General features: G+C 39.6%; 1 protein-coding gene across 6 annotated transcripts in view; it reads left to right on the forward strand.

Annotated features, from left to right (window-relative positions):
* Positions 1 to 17774, forward strand: part of Mhcl (Myosin heavy chain-like) — a 353455-nt gene extending 335681 nt beyond the window's left edge. For all 6 annotated transcript variants that reach the window (XM_088229616.1, XM_088229617.1, XM_088229618.1 and 3 more), the window contains 12 exons: positions 2599 to 2742; positions 4081 to 4308; positions 4621 to 4899; positions 6114 to 6299; positions 6691 to 6820; positions 7206 to 7458; positions 8076 to 8274; positions 9008 to 9198; positions 10569 to 10754; positions 11203 to 11403; positions 13655 to 13756; positions 15045 to 17774. In XM_088229616.1, the coding sequence (XP_088085742.1) occupies positions 2599 to 2742; positions 4081 to 4308; positions 4621 to 4899; positions 6114 to 6299; positions 6691 to 6820; positions 7206 to 7458; positions 8076 to 8274; positions 9008 to 9198; positions 10569 to 10754; positions 11203 to 11403; positions 13655 to 13756; positions 15045 to 15123 (2178 nt within the window). In that variant the 3' untranslated portion in view covers positions 15124 to 17774. The remainder of the gene's footprint in view (positions 1 to 2598; positions 2743 to 4080; positions 4309 to 4620; positions 4900 to 6113; positions 6300 to 6690; positions 6821 to 7205; positions 7459 to 8075; positions 8275 to 9007; positions 9199 to 10568; positions 10755 to 11202; positions 11404 to 13654; positions 13757 to 15044) is intronic.
* The last annotated feature ends 2282 nt before the right edge of the window (positions 17775 to 20056 follow it).

Consider the following 20056-nt stretch of genomic DNA (forward strand, 5'->3'; position numbering starts at 1 on the left):
CGCTGCGGAGCGGCGCCGAGCAATAAAACTTCAATCAGAACCCGTCGCGAAATATCAACGCGATACGAAAGGGCGGTAAGCCAAGAGTTTTATAAACTCATTAATAAAAACACACAAACCACCTTTGCTCGTTCCGCGGTTAGCCATTTTGGTTTTTCTTTTTTGCCGACTTTTCTGATCGCGTTACTTCGTTCATCGCTATTTTCAAGCGATTTAATTTGTTTCGTACTGTACATTAAAAACTGGTTGGTGGGTTAAATTTTAAAACAGTGCAACATCATTCCATGTCCGCTCCCTACTTGGAGCGTAAGGTGTCCACAAAGAGCCTCCATGCATCTCTATCGGCTGCCAGCTTCCGCGCGTCCTCCCAAGTCAGGTTCGCGACCCGTAGTTCTGACATGAACTGCCGATGAACAGTCAGCGGTGGACGTCCAGGACGTCGAAAACCCGATGTCTTGTAAAGAGTAGGCAAGCGTGGTTAAGGCTCTCAGGAGGCATCCGCAGTACATGGCCAAGCTAACCGTATCGCCTCCGCTTGTCAGTTGTCAGCTGCGTCCATTCTCTTATCACTCCATTCCTTACAAAGTCAAACCACCGCACACCCAAGATTCTTCTGAGACCCCTATTCTCAAAACTCAGCATTTTGCTGTTTTGGGCCCTAGTGAGGTGCCACGATTTGCATCTGTAGGGAGAATAGGTGTTATGCAAGCGTTATATAGGCGGCGTTTGTTTTTAACTGAGTAAATACCCGATCTCCAGACAGCCTTCATGCCGTTGAATGTGGCGCCTGCTACTCCAAGCCGTACTCCCAGTTATTTTTAAAAGCTGGCATTTTCTGTAACATATACTCCGAGGTATTTGAAACTCTCGACTCTTTCGATGATTTGGTTTCACAGATTCAAGAGATATTGAGCATCATGGCACAAAGTATTACACAGTAAATGGGTGTTTGCTATATTGATTTTTAAACCCATGCATGCGGAGTATCTATTTATCTTATCTACAGTGACCTGAAGACTCCCGACTGAATCGCCAATTATAACCGTATCATCGGCATTCTTCGATCTAGTTGGATTGACTTCCTTTTAAAATAATGAAGTTGACTACGATATGAATATATCCTTGTTTTTAACTACTCGAATGTCAAATTATCTGGATGCAAAATGTACACCTAACTACCGAGCATTTTGCCCAAGCGTACTGATTTTTAGCCTTTTTTTGCGATCGTAATTTTTACGCGAAAACTGAACATAATCGCTGATGGATTGGAATTCTTGGTTTGCCTCTCTCTATAAACGGTATATTTTCACGCTTTAAACTCTGCAATAACGTCTATTTATGATTAAAACACGACATTCTTAGAGTGATAACTAATATTTTGTACTTTGTCTTAGAATAAAACGAATAAAACAAAGACTACATTACAAAACTGTGCATTTTTTGGTCGAAACCAATGTAAAATATTCAGGTTATCAAAAACGTAGTAAAACAGTACGGTATTTATACAAATACTGGATAAAATGGGCGCCTTTTTTAGTGTATGGCGTTCATTTTCAACCCAATTTCGATGGGCTGAATTGTTTTTAAAACCGTAATTTAGTTCTATCATATAAAGTATCTTCATAAAATTTCCGTTAAACTGGCATAAACAATTATAAGAATATTTAATGTTAAATTCTTTTTACAAAAAAACCACCATTGAAATACAGACAATGGTGGCGATTTTATCACTTGAATCTATCCTCTATCTCTATATCTACACAATGAACAGATACTTAAATTTATCGTTATCTTTCTGAAAAAAACGTTAAACCTTAAAATCGCGATCCATTGAATGCGGTTTTTGGCACTGTTATGACGCCAACGACGTTGTTTGATGACTAAAAATCCGTTTTAGGCTCTAAAGTCCACATTAACATAGAAAATAATGCGAATTCCGCTTGAATATTTTGAAGCGCAGAACTCAGCTCCGGCACTCAACAGGTACTGAAATTGAGAGCTGAGATCTACGCTCTGTGGCACTCGAGCGGTTAAAAATATGATTTGTTTTTGTATAATGAATTTTTGCGTTCATTGATTCGAAGTTCAGACACCAAGATTTGAATTGATATTATTCTATGAAATTTATGTCGACATTTCGGATCGCAATACAATCTCGATCGAAACGACACAGATTTCAAATCAATAGTTGCATACATCAACGATTGCGACATAGTTCAAATCCCAAGTACATAGCGTTACATATATATCTTCGTAACCAACATCAACTCTGATGATGGACGCAGTAATGCGATTAGTAACATCGGATAGAGTACGAATGACACACGGCGTAAATAACGCAGAAAAATTCTATCATGTATCTGGACGGTCGTGAAAATCTAAGAAATTTTGTGCCAGTCTCGTAAGTTGCTAAGATTATGAGACGTGGCGTTTTTTTCTATTGATAAGGGTTACCCAATTTGATACCCAATCATTTGGCAAAAATATTTCACTCTTGACCGAATATTATTTTGTTTTTATTGAGTAAGTGGGTTATTTTCGTAGGTTTTTTATTGTTTCTTTCCTAGTAACTGATTTTTGGTTTTCTTTTATTTTAAGCTATCGGAGATGACGGCAGAACTGGCCGTAGAGCAGTCGGCGGGGGCGCTGGCGGCGGAGCGCCTGGGGGCAGAGACCTCCGAGCGTCTCCGCCTGGAAAGGGACATCCTGGCTTTGAGGTCTGTCAACTCCTCGCTGCAGCAGGTACGACATTCCTACTGGTTTTTGTATTACAAGAAGAAAGTGGTACCTAATCGTCTATTATTTATTTGTTTGTAATATTGATAATTCTCTCCAATGGCATTACAGCCCATATCGAGCCTTAGCCTCCACCATTGTTCGCTTTGTCATCCGCTGGAATCCTCCAGCTAGATACTTCTACTATTTTTTATGTCATCTTCTCAATGCAGCCTCGGTCTACCGATCTTTCTTCTGCTTCCTGAGTTGGTACTCACTAGATGGGTATCTAAGACTATTTAGTTACTCGCGACTATGGCTTTCTCTGCACACGTCCTGCCCATCCCAGCCTATTAGGCTGACGTGTACAGAGAGCTTTGGAGTTTTACAAATGTTGTACAGCTCCTTGTCATGTCTAATTCTCTATTTATATTGACCATTAATCATATTTGAAGTTTAATTATTGTAGCTTGCTCTATTTTCACAAGTTTTTTTGTATAAAAAATGTTGCTGTGCACACAGTGCTATATTGGTATAATACAGTGATATTATTACTAAGGAAACATAAATCTAACACAACACCAATTATGTACACAAGACAATATATAATACAATTTCTGAACAGGACAACAAAATGTGACGAGAATATGTATAACACAAGACTCCATTTGTGTTGGTATCTCCATAGTTTTGAATAAGGAGTATGGTTTATGAACTGATTTGTGTAAAATGTGGTGTTTGTTTTGTATACATTTTTTTTCTATAAGAGGTTAAATATTATTAATCGAGGCTAAATATTACTACCGTAAATGAGACCCAGCTTCCGTTTGTAGCGGAGAGCTGAGTCGTTAAATATATCAAGATCGTACATCTTCTCAAATTTGGAAAAATGACTAATTGCTTTTCCTAATAGAGAATTCTGAGCTGCCCTGGTGTTGCATTTGTCGTTGCTCAGTAACGTAGTATGTCTAGTGCGACGAAGGGGAATATTAAAATTGATTTCAGCCAGCAAATCGATCCGATTATTAAGTAAAATATAGATAAACAATTAATCCGCAATCATGCGCCTTTTGTGAAGGCAAGGTAAGTTTAAACTGTTGGACCTGGGGATTTATATTGCATGTATTTAAGAAATTTAATTACTTTTTCATAGTTCTTTGTAATTTTCCGACCAAAATTTACAATTTATTGTTTTTGTTTTTGTTGTTTTCGTATTTAGTTTTCCACGAAATTCCTGTAAATAATTGTAGCTTTATTAGGAAATCTCTAAAATTTCTCTTTATCTCAAAAAATAGTAAAGGACCTAGGCGTAGCCCCTGCGGGACACCACTAGTGACTTCTGACTAATAACCGTTCCGCTTCCAGACCTCGGAGCGGCTGGAGACGGAGCTGATGTACTCGCGCGCGGAGACCAGCGCGTCCGGCGGCAGCGCGTCGGGCGGCAGCGAGGAGGAGGGCGACGCTGGCGGCAAGCACAAGCGGCGGCTGCAAGCGGCGCTGCGCGAGCTGGACGCGCTGCGGCGCCAGCTGCGCCAGCAGCACGAGGACGACCTCGAGCAGCTGGTCACGCTGAAGAAGCAACTGGAGAAAAAGGTTAGTTTTTGAAGTGGGCGGCTAGTTTCATAAAATTTGTGTTTGTACATTTTTTACTTAATTTATTAAGGAATAATTACTGGACATACATACAGATAACACACAAAATATATAATACTTCTAGACCCGTCACTCTTAATAAATGATCACAGCATTCAATGTGTTGTAAACAGTAATTTGATAGAAACTTGTTTAAAGACGTTTTTGATAAAATGAATACAAGAAAAATAAAGGGAACAAATTAGAATTTTGCAAATATGGGTATAGACACCCCTGAGACTCTCCCATTTTTAACCCTCTGTTTCTCGTCAGGTGGCGGACGCGTACGAGGAGGCCAACGAGCAGCGGCAGGCGGGCGCGCAGTGGAAGCGCAAGGCGCAGAAGGCGGCCAGCGACGCCAACGACCTGCGCCTGCTGCTGGACGAGCAGGGCGCGCGCGCCGCGCTGCTGGAGAAGCGCCAGCGCCGCGCGGACGGCGAGGGCGCGCAGCGGCAGGAGGAGGCGCGGCGCGAGCGCGCGTCGCGGGAGCGCGCGCAGCGCGAGCTGGAGGTCGCCGCGCACGACAGGAGCCTGCTCGAGCAGCAGCTGGCCGTAAGTAACCGCTAGTTAACATGTATTTACTAACTCTATTTTGTCCAAAGGTTTGGGATAACATCCGCTGATTTAATTAGTTATTTATATTCTGTGTCCGCCCAGATAAAGAACACAGTTCTCTGTGTGAAATAGAACCAGAACCTCGGATGAGTGTTTTTGACTCGATGGCTGCTTTTTGGTAAAAATCCTGAATGAAGAAATCGAGTGGGGATAAGTACATGTTTGAGGTTGCCGGTTTGATACCTGACAAGGTCGACAAGAAATATTGCAATGACTTATTCGCGATTATGCTGGCTATAGCCGTCAAAATCGTGTTTCTCATTAAGAAAATGACGGCTAATGCCAACCTCCATCAAGCGAAAATCAGTCGATTCTGAAAAATAAATCGATAGATTCATTATCAACCAAAGTTTTGCTGATGAGGGGGGAAATCCAGAGTTAACCTCATGAATTGGCTTTTAGTCCTGTGGCTTGTATCATGGACTCACGGATCGAAGGTCCGAGGTTCGCACCGCGCTCTACCACAATTTAATTCCCATTTTTTAAAAGTGAGTTATTTAAAACTCGTTGAAAAGGACCCATAAAATTTATTTTTTTGGTTAAATCGTAAGAACCCAAATGTTTCTGTTTTCTTTTAAAAAGATTATTTATGAGAGGAGGTGGATAAAATAATATTATTACATAGCAAAATGTTTCAAAATAGGTAGGATTTTCATTAAATTCGGTAGATTGCTCTCAAAATTGGTAGATCTACCGAAAAATCAGAAGGGTTGGCAACGCTGGCTATAGCTGTCATTTTCTATCAAAATACATTGGTAGTGAAAAGACAGCTATAGCCCAATAGAAGGAGATATTGTGTCCCTGTTAGTGACAAGAGTGTCCCAGTATGTTAGTCAAATAAGGATTAATTTAAACCATCAACTCCGGTCCATTCAGAGATGATATATTTCAAAAAATAAGATGGTCATGATACTCGTATCCATACGCCACATGAGTGAATCGAAGTGTCCGCTGAGTGGATCGTGTGCAATAAAAGTGTCCTACTGTGATACTTAATTGTTCCTGGACTGAACTGTAAAATGAATTATCTTACATTCATGTAACAGATGACTGAGATATGCTGAATTTGATGTACAATAGCAGTGCCCTTTGCAACACTAGATGCTACTAGGAAAGTGATAATTATATCAACGAGACATCTCTTTTCCCAGGACATCCGGGTGGAACTGGAGATGAAGGAAGAGCGACTGGCCGAGGCGCAGAAGGAGCTGCAGGAGCTGGCGTACGGCGGCAAGGGCGAGGAGGAGGTGGGTGCGCTGAGGAAGGCCAAGCACGACCTGGAGGCCAAGTGTCACGACCAGGAGGAGGAGCTCGATGAGATGGCTGGACAGGTGCAGGTGAGATATCTTGTTTTTTTTTCATTCATTGTAAAAAACTGGTTATGTATGATGTTTCAATGTATTGTCCATCGCTGGCCACTGCGTGTTGAAAAAACTGGCCACCTTTAGTAGCAATCTACAAATACATCCAATTTATTACTTATTCATAAAACTAGAAATGCTGGTCATCCAGTGTGCCATTGTTCGCAAAACAAGTGATAGTCAAAGGGAGCAACGTCTGAAGAATATGGCGGGTGGAGTAAGACTTCCCATTTCAATGTTATCAGGTGTGTCCTGACCACTTACGCAACCTGGGGTCGAGAATAAACAAACAATTACCCTTTTGGCATGACCTATTGGCAGACTGATCAATTCTTGATTGTACAATGTATGATAATATTTCTTCCAGCTCTTGGAGAGCCACAAGGTCCGTCTGGAGATGTCCTTGGAGCAGCAGAGGAAGGCGGCTCGCCTGGAGGCAGCCCAGCGGGACGAGGAGCTGGAAGAAGTCAGAGCCCAGACCGCCAAGAAGGTCAAAGGTAAATCGCAGTTGCTTTTATGGTCCCATCCAAGGGAAGTTCATACATCAATGGAACACTCACCGACCATTTAAGGCATGCAGTGATACTTCTCTACCAAAAATTTGAGACATCAAATTTGCCACACTAAAACCATAGGACTATCAAGTTGTTACTCGCATAATTTATATTATTTTTTATTATTGTTTTAATGAAATTCTAGGAGGGTAGGCACCGCTTATGTGCCTATATGGAACACACACCTTGATCGTATCATTTTCTAAGTTAGAGTAACTGAAAAGCCCCGATCGGGGTCAGCGGCGGTGAATAAGTTTATGTAATTATTTATTTGACTGATATTTCAGAATGAGTTATAGACAAATGCTATAATATTAACGGCCGGCAGGTCTCGAGGCGCAGCTGGAGGCGGAGCACAGCGAGCGCACGCTGCTGCTGCGCGAGCGGCACGAGCTGGAGCGGCGGCTGGGCGCGCTGGAGGAGGGCGCGCGCGCCGAGGGCCGCGAGCGCGACGCGCGGGAGGCGCGCTGCCGGCGGGACCTGCGCCGCGCGCGCGCGCTCGCCCGCGACGCGCAGGCCGTGCTCGAGCGCCGCGACAAGGAGGCGCCCGCCAAGCAGCAGATGCGGCAGCTCCGGGACAAGTAAATATGCCCATTTTACAGTACGAAAACTGTGTGAACCGATCGATATATTATCATTCCATTATTCACACTTAATGAGCACCGCATTGGTATACGAATTGCATAGATTATTGATCGTTTGACATTATGGCAAGATGCAGTATTCAACATTTTCTGTGCTGCTATGTATTGCTATGGTAGTTTCCATTAGGCCGCGCAATTTTAGTCAATTTTTAAAATAGAAAAAACCTAGAATAATTATTGTTTTAAAATGTCTAAAAATGATCATAAAAACTTATCAAAGGAATGCACAATGTGTCATTTAAGACGTCATTGCCTCAGTAAAACGCAATTAAAATTTTCACAAAATGAGGTCTGTCACTTGTCATACCCTTCAGTTCTGCCTGCTTTTGACACGACCAGACTTAAGATTTTGGTTTACCTGATCATGCCACGTCTTCCTTGGTCACCTACGTCGCCGTTCTTCAAGAATTAAATTCTTTTCATCAGAATGCAATGCTTTTTTCTGATTTGCAAATTTACATCTGAATTACTGCTTTATCACAATATATAAATTGACCTCAGTCTATCTTAGGGCCTTTAACGCTATTTTTCTAATCAACCGGTCGCGTTTCCAGGTTGGATGATACGGAGGTGTCGCTGCGGGCGGCTACCAAAGCCCGGCAGGCCGCCGAGGCCGAAGCGGCGGACGCGGCCAGCGCGCTGGAGGAGGCCGCGCGAGGGCGGCGCGAGGCCGAGGCCAGGGCCGCGCAGGCGCAGCGGGAGGCCGCTGCCGCCGCCGCGCAGCTGGAGGAGGCCGAAGAGGAGGCTGCGGAGGTAGGCAAAGCTTTTTGGATATCATCATTATTATCAGTCGGGTTTGCCTTACGGGGTTCTCACATGAACTGCTGAGTTTATATTTCAAATACTTTGTCACTATGCAAACAAATAAATCTACATATAATTCATCTTCTTCTTCTTCAGCCTTGTTCTCTTCACTGCTAAATAAAGGCCTCTCCCATACGTCTCCATTCCTTCCTATCACCCGCTTTCATCATCCATGTTTTACCGGCTATCGAGGCAATGTCATCGAGCCATTGTGGCCTTCCAACACTTCTTTTGTTCTCCCATGGTCTCCACTCTATTATTCTGGGTGTCCACCTACCACCATTTTGCCTCTCCGAGTGTCCTACCTACTGTCATTTATATTTCGCTGCATGATCCATGATATCTACGACTCCGGTTCTAAACATACACTGAGCATCTGTCTTTCCATTGATTTCCATAGGTCATATAATTCATACAGACAATTAACAGAAAAAAACTAATTTACAAACACACCCATCGCATAAAGACTTAAAGTATCTATCTTAAAATATTGTTTATTTTGTATTGACCACAGAAAATTGAAAATCTGAAGTACACATTTGTTCATAAACTGCAAAAAAAGTCGTAACGTCGGTACTCGCTGAGTTCACAAAGTTTGGATTTTTTTACATACAATTTCAACCATTAAATATTTATCCTCCAATCTGTATTTTTCATGTCTAATGCGTTTCGTTGGCGGCAGGTCATGAAGAAGTACCGCGCGTGTGTGCAGAGCCTCGGGGAAGAGCAGCGGGCGGCGCGGGAGGCGGCGGCGCGGGCCGCCGCGGCGGAGGAGGAGTGCCGCCTGGCTCGGGAGCGCGCGGCCGAGTTGCAAGCTCGCCTCGCCAGCGCGGACCTGCAGCACTCTCAGGGACACAGCGCGCACACCGACAAGTACGTGACTCGCACTTTACATTAGTCGATGTCATTCTTGTGTTTTTAATGTGGAATTTAGCTTGATGATGCAGGGAGCTCCTACACTAGAAGATGGCAGAAAAATCGACGTTATGTTTTAATGTGTTGAAATTATTCAATGAATATTATACAGAATTGGTAATGGAGCAATTTTGATTTTTAACTTTCTACTGACTGAGTAACTGCTGGTATCTAAGGATGCTAGTCTGCTTATATAGATAATTGTCCATAGTATTCCCAAGGGGGAATTAAGGTCATTTTCTATTTCCCCGTCTGTCAGCAATTTGACATCCGTGCTAGGTAATCGGTAATTTGGATGTTTTTGGTTATTTATTGTTTGCGTACAGGAAATGTATGGATGTTACCAAACCAGTCGATCGATTGATTGCTATGGTAGCTTTGGCTGATTGACGAATACCAGTCAACAAAAAATCTATCTAAATTTATTTCGACAGAGAGGGAAAACATTTTTGAGAAGGAAATATGGAAGTCTAGGCATTTACAGGGCTTATGACCTGTCATTGTCTGGTTTAAGTGGCCACTTTACACACTGTGTAACATTCACCATTCTGCCCATGTTTGAACATCCACATTTCCCCAACTCTTCCATCTGTTGACTTTTGTGAAGTAAACGAGCTGAAACCTTTATCACGTGGGTGAGATTCATCTGGCTGAACCGAATCACCTACTAGGCAATGCCTAAAAACAATTTTTCAATTTTTATACTTCTTCTTTTACCAGGTAGTTATTCGACAGTATGTCCAAATGCTTATGTGGATGTTCAAACATGGGCAGAATGATAAATGTTACACAGTGTGTAGAGTGGCCACTTAAACCAGCCAATGACAGGTTGCCCTGTAAATGCCTAGACTTCCATATTCCCTTCTCAAAAGTGTTTTCCCTCTCTGTCGAAATAAATTTAAATATGAATAACTCCCTAGGGAGGAAATCCAGCCAGTCTGCAAGCATTTGGACATACTCAAACATTGTCGAAAAACATCTATCAATCATCGATTGACAATGAAGCGACCATCGATCGATGATTGATCGATCAATTTGGTATAGTAGGTGCTGTCGATCGATGTTTACTGATCTCATTCATCATCGATCAATGGCGTCGATCAACAATCGATCAATTGGTGTGGTAACAACCTAAGATTCATCTCCTCCACTTTTCCTTAGATGACAGTGAATGTTGGTTTCCGGGTGAGTCGCACATGTTTAGATGCTTTACAATGCGATCGAATTGACACATCTCTTGCAGCAGACAACCTAGTGACGATTTACAATCTCGCATGTCTCCTCTCTTCCACTGTTGAATGCTAAAGAGCGCGAGTGTTGTCCCGCAGGCTGGAGTTGCGCAGCAAGGAGCTGGAGGCGCGGCTCGAGCTGGAGCAGACGGCGCGCGCCCGGCTGGAGGCGCAGGCGGCGCGCGCGCGGGACGCGGCGGCCGGCGGCGCGCAGGCGGCGGGCGCGGCGCACGCCCGCGAGCAGCAGCAGGCCGAGGAGATGCGCAAGGTCACGCGCCAGCTGAGGTACGCCACAGGGACACGTGTATACAAATATAATAAAATTCACGAGCGATTAACAAAGCCTAAAACAATTATGTTCAAATATAAATATTATGTTTTGTAAACGTCAAACTACGCCTAGCAACGCAATTGCGAAGCTCTTCTTAGTTACAGTTAATATTATCTTCGTATTCCTAAAAATCCAACAAAAGGAAATAGGTTAGTTAAAATTTTAAAGAATTTAAGGAAAGAACCAGTTTGAGATCCAATAAAAACGAATATTAATCAACATTGCTTACTTTAATGTTTTGCCTTTTACAAATAAATTTATGTACTAAAAATGAGTATCCTTAAATTTTATGTAGCATATGCGTGCTCGTTAAATGCAGCCCTGGTATAAATAAACAAACTCAGTGACTATGGGTACGTTACCTTGTATTATAGTGTTATATTTTCTCCCCCGCAATTTCAGAGAACTGCGCGAAGAGCTGTCGGCGTTGACGTCGCGCATGGAGGAGGCCGTGCGAGGTCGCACTGACGCCGAGGCCCGCCTGGAGTCCGAGCGAACGGAGGGAGCGGGGGCGCGCGCGGAGCTGCGCGAGGCCCGCGCTCGCATCGCGCTGCTGCAGCAGGCCATCGCCGACGAGCTCAGCCCGGGAGACAACAGCGATAGGTGAGATCATCGTATTTGTCTTTGTATTATGCGAAATGGTGATACGAGGAAAGGAAATTTCGCGTGAGTTTGTTAGGGTCATGTTAGGATCTGTGCCAGCATTGTCCCACATTTGATGTGCTTTGGAATGCAAATTGTTTTTCTTCGGTTATTTGAATGCGTGTTGTATTGGGCGAATTTTTTGAATGTTTTGTATAAAAAGATTTACAGGGGGAGATTTTTATATTTATTTTTTATTAATATTGAGAACATTATAGAGTATCATATTCGTTCTTGATACATTACAAAATATACAAAGCCGATTCATTAAATAGAATTTTAAAAATCCATGTAAAATGAACATCTAAATTTGTTGCAACCGAGAGGGAAAACACTTTTGAGAAGGCAAAATGGAAGTCTAGGCATTTACAGGGCTTCTGACCTGTCATTGGCCGATTTAAGTTGCCACTTTACACACTGCTTAACATTCACCATGTTTAAATAATCACATTTCCTTGACTCTTCCATCTGTTGACTTTTGTGAAGTAAAAGAGCTGAAACCTTCATCATGTGGGTGAGATTCATCCGACTGAACCAATTCTCACCTACTAGGCAACGCCCGAAACAATTTTTCAATTTTTATACTTCTTCTTATGCCAGGTAGTACATATTACAATTTGAAAATTGCCTTCCTAAGAACAATCGAACTGTCACAAATTATATTAATATCTGAGCTGATACGATTAAATAATACAATTACTCTACCTACCGGCATCGGCATTGGCAGGTAGGTTCTGCATCGCGGTAGGTGAAACAACCTGTGTTGCCTTTGTTGAAGATAATTATCAGGGACAAATAGACTGAATCCATTCATAATATCTGAATTATGTATGCGACCACCGATCAGTGAACACCTAAATTAATGTATCCCTCTCGTCCACAATGATTGGTAGCCCAGCATTCCTAGTAAGAAGTCGGTCGAGAAAAGCCGTGGGTAATCTCCGTAATCTCGTACTCCCCGAGATACAAACAGAATTTTTCAGATATTTTTTCTACACCCTCTGCCATTAAAAAGTATGTGGTTTCTTTTGTCCGCAAAATGATGGAACTAAATTCCAAGGAATTATATAGTGTTTTCAGAACCTGAATATTTGAAACAGTCTTGGCATTCCTAAGAACGAATCGAGAGTTTTAAGCGAGTAACTGCATAATGAAATTATATTTATTTATTTATTAACGGCATTGTCCATGTATGCAATTTATAGGGTTTAAATATTACAATAAAAGAATAGTTCAAAACATAAAAAAAAAGAAAAGAAACATTGACAAACATAAGGGACATCGAGACAAGATCTGGACTATTTATTTAGTGCTCGTTTAAATCGTTGTAAACCTAAACCAAAAAAGTCCAGATCTTGTCTTGAGCTAACAATACGACAAAGACGGGTCATTGGAAAATGAAGGCCATAGTTTGTTCTATGCTGATCGATGAACAGTACTTCATTGTTTCTCAATCTACGAGTCGGAATATTGAATTTTACTTGTCCCAGTAATGCTTTTAAAAAGTTTTGTAATCATTTCGGCGAATTGATCATGTCCAATCAATTTAATCCCAGTCAGTGAAGAATTCACTTCCCTCTCTTCTCAATCCAATGAACTACATATTATGTACTTCTGGATTACTTTCTTTCAGCACAAAGATGCTAAGGCTACCAGATTTCAGAGAGCTCCTTCGGGCAGCTTTTCTCGTTTGACAACGAGCAAATTTTCCGTGTATGTGGGCACCGCCAAGGAGACTTATGTCCTCAGATGCGGTGTGCGGTATGTGGTGGGTAAGCTGTCCCAGTAATGATGGAACATCGATTATACCATTTAGTATGCCGAACATATATATGGAGTCAATATTAGTTCTACGTTTTTGTAGACTAGAAATATTTAACATTAACTCTAAATAGAGTCAATGTTAAATGTTAAATCTGAAATCAGCATAAGAATAATTATCTCTCTCTAGTCCGAGCATCCACGCTATTTTTCAAAGCATATATGAAGATAACATAGCGTCAAACAGCTCCCCGAAATCCCTGGAATGAGTAGAAAGAGATAAAAATGAAATGACTCCCCTCCTCAACTGTTCTTAGATGCAGTGTGCGGTCTGTGGTGGGGCGCTTACCCTATTTGATTAACTCGCTCGTCCATACTGAATATGTTGTCAGGTGTTCACTAAATATGCTTTTAATTGCTCGGTAATTAGATTTTATTTGTGTTTTTTCAGCGATAATGACAGCTACAGTTCTGACGAGTCCATCGACACCTTCCTCGCCAACCATAAGATTAGTCCAGTCACCAACTCCTACACAGGAAACAATTCACCAAAGTAAGTTGAAGTTTAACAAATTAGGAAATCAAATATTGTGCTGTGACTGTTACATTTCTGTAGAGTGAATTGTTTAAAATCCTTTAGGAAAAATCAGTTATTTTTAAGTACGCTTGTTATTACATAATACTACATTTTGATGACACCCCTGAGATAGAGTATCGCAAAAAATTTCATGCTTTAACACATTTGCGGTTATGTGAATGACATTGGTAGTGAAAACACGGCTATAGCCTGCGTGAAACTGAAGTAATTATATGGTAGGAGAAGTTATTGAGTCTCTATAAAATACAGTCAGCAACAAAAGTGACCCAGCATGTTAGTCAAATTGGATTAATTTCAAATCATCAACTATGGTCCAATCGGAAGTGAAATATTTTAAAAAAATAAGAAAGTTACGATACGTTTCTATACGAGCAGATCCTATGAGAAAAGAGTGTCCGCAAATATGTTAGAAGTGCCGCAAATCAAAAGATTTTTTAAAATTGAAAATCAATTTAAATATGTATTGACATAATATAGTCATGATCGTAGAGTTTTTTCAGTTGTAAAATTTTACACGAAAGCAGTTAATTTTAAAAAAATAAATTATGTCACAACTGATAAGTACACAAGTATATCATTCGATACTTGGGTTAGTTATAGATATTATTTATAAATATATTTTATTCAAACCTGGAATATAAAGTCTTTATGTATATAACCTATTCGAGATCAAATATAAAAGAAAACAAATCTCGCATCCTTCGCGCATCAGTCGTGGTTCTAAAATAATATATTAAAAAATATTTTTTTTCGTTTAATGTATACCTTTGTTCCATTTAAAATTGCGTTTTTAACCTGTTAACCGGGCAGTCCGCTGTCCAATTACGTAACTTGTAACGGGCGCAAACTCTTTCACTAGGACGTGTCAGTACGTCACGCCCGGATTACGTAATTTCGTATTATTATTTTTTTTTTATGCTTAAAATAAATGAAAAGAGTATGAAATATATGACTGGGTGAGCAGTGACGGGTAAGTACGTACCCGTCACTGCTCACCCAGAACACGTCCACCACTCTCAATAGCGAAATGATACTGATTCACTCCGTGTCTTAAATTTATGTCGAGACATGTATGGATGACTAATACCTTTGTTGTTCGAAAAATATATGTCCCGCCCGTTCCAGGGCGCAACATATATTTCAAGGACGTATTCATATGTCCTACCCGTACCCGATATTGTTTAAATTTGACGTATTTATGCATCCAGCCCGGTTAAAAATAAATAAATGTTTGAATTACCAGGTCAACCGAGGGTCGGCAGAGCCGCACCAGTGTGAGTTCCGCCAAGCAGTTGAGCCCCAGCAAGGAGTCGTTTGCGTGAGACTCGGCCACTCGGGCCGCCCCCCCGGCGCCCCTCTCCCTGGCCCGGGTGGCCTCCCTGTGCTGCTACAGGTTCATATGAACTCGCTTCCGACCGACAACGCCGCTCACCGCTCGAGCCGATGCCAAAAATTTAGAAACTCGCGTATAATGTGGTAATAGAATCGGATCGGAGGGTCAGAAGAAACCCGTTTACACAGTGCGGGTTTAAACCGTACATCTCTAGTTATTCTCACTATATTACAAATCCGTAATGACATAGAGGCCACTGAGGAAATATTTGATGAGACATATTATGTTAATTTTACGGAAAACCTTTATTAAAAGTTGAAATTCTGTAAAAAAAAATTAATGCGCGTCTAATTTTTCGTATGGATTTATCAAGTTATTCCCTTGTACATAATTGTTTTAATGCTTGATTAAATTTGTGAAAATGGCATTACAAACTAGCGGTGATATCTGAAAATGAAAAAAATTGACTTAAGATGTGGCCTTTGTGTTTATCCTGTTTTTGGGCCAAATTCTCAATTTTTTATCATTGAAATATGATTAAATTATCGTTTTCAAATTGCTAAAAAGACAGGCATGATCTCTGGGAGGTTTTTCACTAGTGACATTTTTTTCGGTGAAAAACAATGAAATATTTTTAGCTTCCGGAGAAACGAGAGGACAATAAGGTACGATTCTATTGCCACATTATTCTATAATAATTCCAAATGCAATAATATACATACTACCCACGTTCTTTAGACAAAATATCACAATGTTAACACATAATTACATTCAATTCGGATTTTCTTTGTTTATATTTCTGCAATAACGTTTCGATGACAACCGATTCTATAATCTTCAATTTTGTAATGTTGAATTTTATATTTGATTGACGATTACCGTTATTGAGCTTCATGCAAGTCTATGGCGCGTGTTTATAACACGACACCTTTAGATGTTATTGCGACATTCTGTTTGCTTAGGAGGTAATTAGTTATCACATTTGTTAGTTGTTGTTCTTGGATGTTTAGAATATTGATTGAAAAACGGGCCGACGGATATATCCGTGTTCCTTCCTGCAGTTGAAATATGTTCCAAAGGAGACTTTGATTTATGAAATTACCCGAGTTTACGCTTTATAGTGATGGGTTGATTTGATGCAAACAAAATGAGATATTAAAGGATCTCCGATGTTTGCTATTTTAAAATCTGTGCCTTTTAATGGCACTATAAGTATCTGTACTCTTTTTGTCGTTTGCATTGAATCTGTTGGGTTTTTTGTGAGGGCGTTAATGACGAGCCTTGCGGGACACCAGTGAAGACTTAGCAATTTTCTACCTCACTGAGTGGCTTGACGTTTTATATACTTACGACGACTTTTTGTACTCGCGTAAGCTTTTTCTACCAATGTTGTTGTCTCGTGCCTAGTGGAAATCTGTTAGCAGAAATGTTTGTGCTGTAAACGGAATATTGCGAGGAAAATTACGAAGTAATGTCCTCTAGGGACTTAGAAATCTTACCATATTTATGCTGTTTAAGGTATTATTTATATTCTATTATACATATCTAATTTTTAAGTGATAGTTTTTTAGGTAATTTATGAATTGAGTGGGAAATGTTAGTGTAATTACACATCAAATTATCACATCGTGATAAATCGTTGAAATCAATCCAATATGAGTGTAAAACCGGCTCAAAAAAGACTAATTTTTTAGGTTCAAATTAATGGTTTTACGATACATTTAAATGACACTAACTTTTCACATTCGTGTAGTTAAATTTTGATGTCTATAATATCCAAATTTACTTAAGCTTTTTAAACCTTTTTACTTATTATGTATACAGCAGTATCTTCAACTCTTCTTTTAACCTTTTCTTTGTGAAATAAAAATGTACATTAGATTTTAAAGAATGCATTACAATGCCTAATTAACTTAAGATTTTTTATGCATTTCTATGATTTCCTTGGCATTTCTTTACGATCGTTCTATCGATTACAAATATAAATTTAGCTAGAGTTACACCTCTCGTATGAATTTATGATTTATCTTATAAATATGTATACCATTTGACTTATAAATATGTTAAAAACAAATAATCTAATTTAAGTAGTTCTATCATTTTGTTCTCTGAATCTAGATTATTAATTGTTACAAATATTACCATTTGATTCACAATTCCATTTCAGTTCAGAGTTACAAGTCCTGATAACAGAAAAATATGTTTTATATTTGTAGATATGAATTTATTAGTATATTTCAGTAGCATCTTACTATTTTAAAATCGTTTTTTGCAATTTTCGACAAAAGATAATTTTGTTGTATTTTCCCATCAAAACTAAATATATTTATTTTAAAAAGTACATAATAATATTTACACACTTAACTAAATAAATTGTAATAATGTAAATACAACATTTATTTAGTTGTTATTTAATTAATTTCTGTTATGTAAAATGTTGGTTATTTTCATATTTTATTTTATCTTATTTCTTTTTAAAACATCAGACAACTGACGCTGTGGAAATTTTATAGGTTTTTTTTTGTAAATTTTTCGGTTTGTTTCCGTAAAGAAATTCTGCCAAATTGTTTTAACTTGTGCGGAACGCAGATTACAAACAGGTCAGTCGAACTTACTCAATAATAAAATGTTTTTATTTAATATTTTGTTTTAATTTTACTAATAAAGTTTATTCCAGACTGAAGATTGTTTTGTTCGAGTTTGGGCGGATGAAGAATACATTTCTGTGTTAGAAGTGTAGGATTTTGCTTGTTGAGGGTCAGAGTTCCTACCCCAGTTAGAAATTGAGAGACAAGACTCGAGGTTGCTGTTTAATGCGTATTTATTACGTGGCAAATAAGATACAGCACTTGGTTGTGAAGTGCGAGCGTAGCGGCGACGATGGGTTGAAGTAACTGCACTTGGACTACATGCTGGAACTGAGTGACTGCTTCGAGCTGGACGTTGACTGCGTCCTGTGGTCTCTTTATAGGCCACGTTCTTTGTTGTTCATTTGTATGTGGTAGGGGCGAAGAGAGAGTAGATTCTTTAGGCTCTTGTTGAACATTTGACGTTCGGATTTGCATCCAGACGGATGACGGAGGCAGACGCCTCTGAGGTACAGATATTATACAGAATAAAAAAAATCATACATGAATATAGAAGTCAACTACCTATGGGCAGAATGGTGAATGTTACACAGTGTGTAAAATGATCAAGAATCAAGTGAACCTAGCCGATGCCGAACCCTTCCATATTCTCAACAGCTTCATCTCTATTGAACGCTTATTTAAATATCTTCTTCTTCTTAGTGTTTACGCCGTGCGACCTGTTTTTCAAGAGTGATTAGCCTCTTGCTAGGTCGATTTCCAGCTGCTGCAACGTGAGGTAGTCTGACTGGCTCCATTCTCCTCACATGTAACATACCAATATCTTCTCCGCTGCCTCCCCGGCTAACGAAACTATCGCTTGCATATTTTCCTTATTTTCCTTGAGTTCCTCGAGACTCTTGCCTCTGAAAGTCTTCATTTCTGACACGCTTAGTATATTTTTTGTTACTGCGTTTGAATGTGAACCTATCGATTACGATTTTATCTATACTTTATAAAAACAATAATGTCGATCGATTATACAGAAGACGTCAAGTAGAACTAATATTTGCGCGAGTAAACTTCAAATAAAACAAAAGTAGTTGGTGAATTGTGTTTAATTTAAATTAGACAAATCCGAGTTTTTAGTGTTTTTATTACATTTTTAAGTAATGGAAAATCAATAAATACATAATTAGTATATTTGAACTAAGTGTGAAATAAATTTCATCTAAAAAATAAATAAGCAATAATTTCCTAAAAATCCACAACCTTAAAAATAAAAACCAAAAATTTGGAATAAATTTTGACAGGAACATAATTTGGTGCTTTTCCTGCACCTTCATCAAAATATTTAATCATTGATTTACAGTCACAAATGAAACCCTCTCTGGAGGATGTTTTTACTTATGAGCAAATCACAACGAAACAATTGTTTTACAATATACGAGGGGTTACCCAAAAGAAACCAGACATTTTTTTTTTGCATTTCATCCCATGAAGGATGATTTCTGCCATCCATGTAAATAATTTCAAAACGACTGGGATTTTTAAAAGATCCAAGTAGGAAAAGCAGCCTCTTAAAAGTTCACACCGTTCTCGCTCAGAAATCTTCCTATATGATGAATCTGGAGGGGTAAGTATAGGGAGAGAAGTGACATTTATAGCTAAATTTATGTTTGGAATTGCGAAATATTGAATCCGTCCGATATTGGGCAGCCAAAAACTATGCGGTCAGGCGTTTCCGTGTCTAGGCCACACTCGCGCCACGCTTTAAATTAATGACTTTACAAAAACATTTAATAACCTACTCTCCATTGGAGATTGGACAAATATATTAATATTTGTCCAATCTTCTACTCCATTATTGGAAACGTTTTTTTTATTCATCTTCCACGACTTGACAGCGCCTCCGTTGTTTTTTTCTTCACCTCATCAATGTCGGCAAAACGCTATCCTTGAGTGTCTCTTTTTATTAGAGGCAATATACCCCTTTTGGCCAAAAATTGGTCCAAAGAGAGGGCTGCGTGAGAGTAAGTTTGGCGACCACCCTTTTCGTCTCTAAATCTTCACTTAACTCATTGTTTGCGGCGATCTTTGTTATGAAAACTTTTAGTCATGTTTTGAAACAGAAAAGAATCGATAATATTTTGGTATTATAGTGACACCTACCTGCTCCGCAGCAAAGCAAACATGACAGAAGAAATTACAAGTTTAAGACACGTTTTTTGGAAGGTAACCGAAATGCATAAAAATTTACACCCTGCCGCAACATAAGGTTTCTGAATTGCACAAATGTGTGCACACCGTAATCAATGTGTTATAAATCACTGTACTGTACCTCAACTCACTCCA

Source organism: Micrasema longulum, unplaced genomic scaffold (assembly GCF_059751315.1).
Source record: "Micrasema longulum isolate JH-2025_06_02 unplaced genomic scaffold, ASM5975131v1 h1tg000688l, whole genome shotgun sequence".
Taxonomy (NCBI): Eukaryota; Metazoa; Arthropoda; class Insecta; order Trichoptera; family Brachycentridae; genus Micrasema; species Micrasema longulum.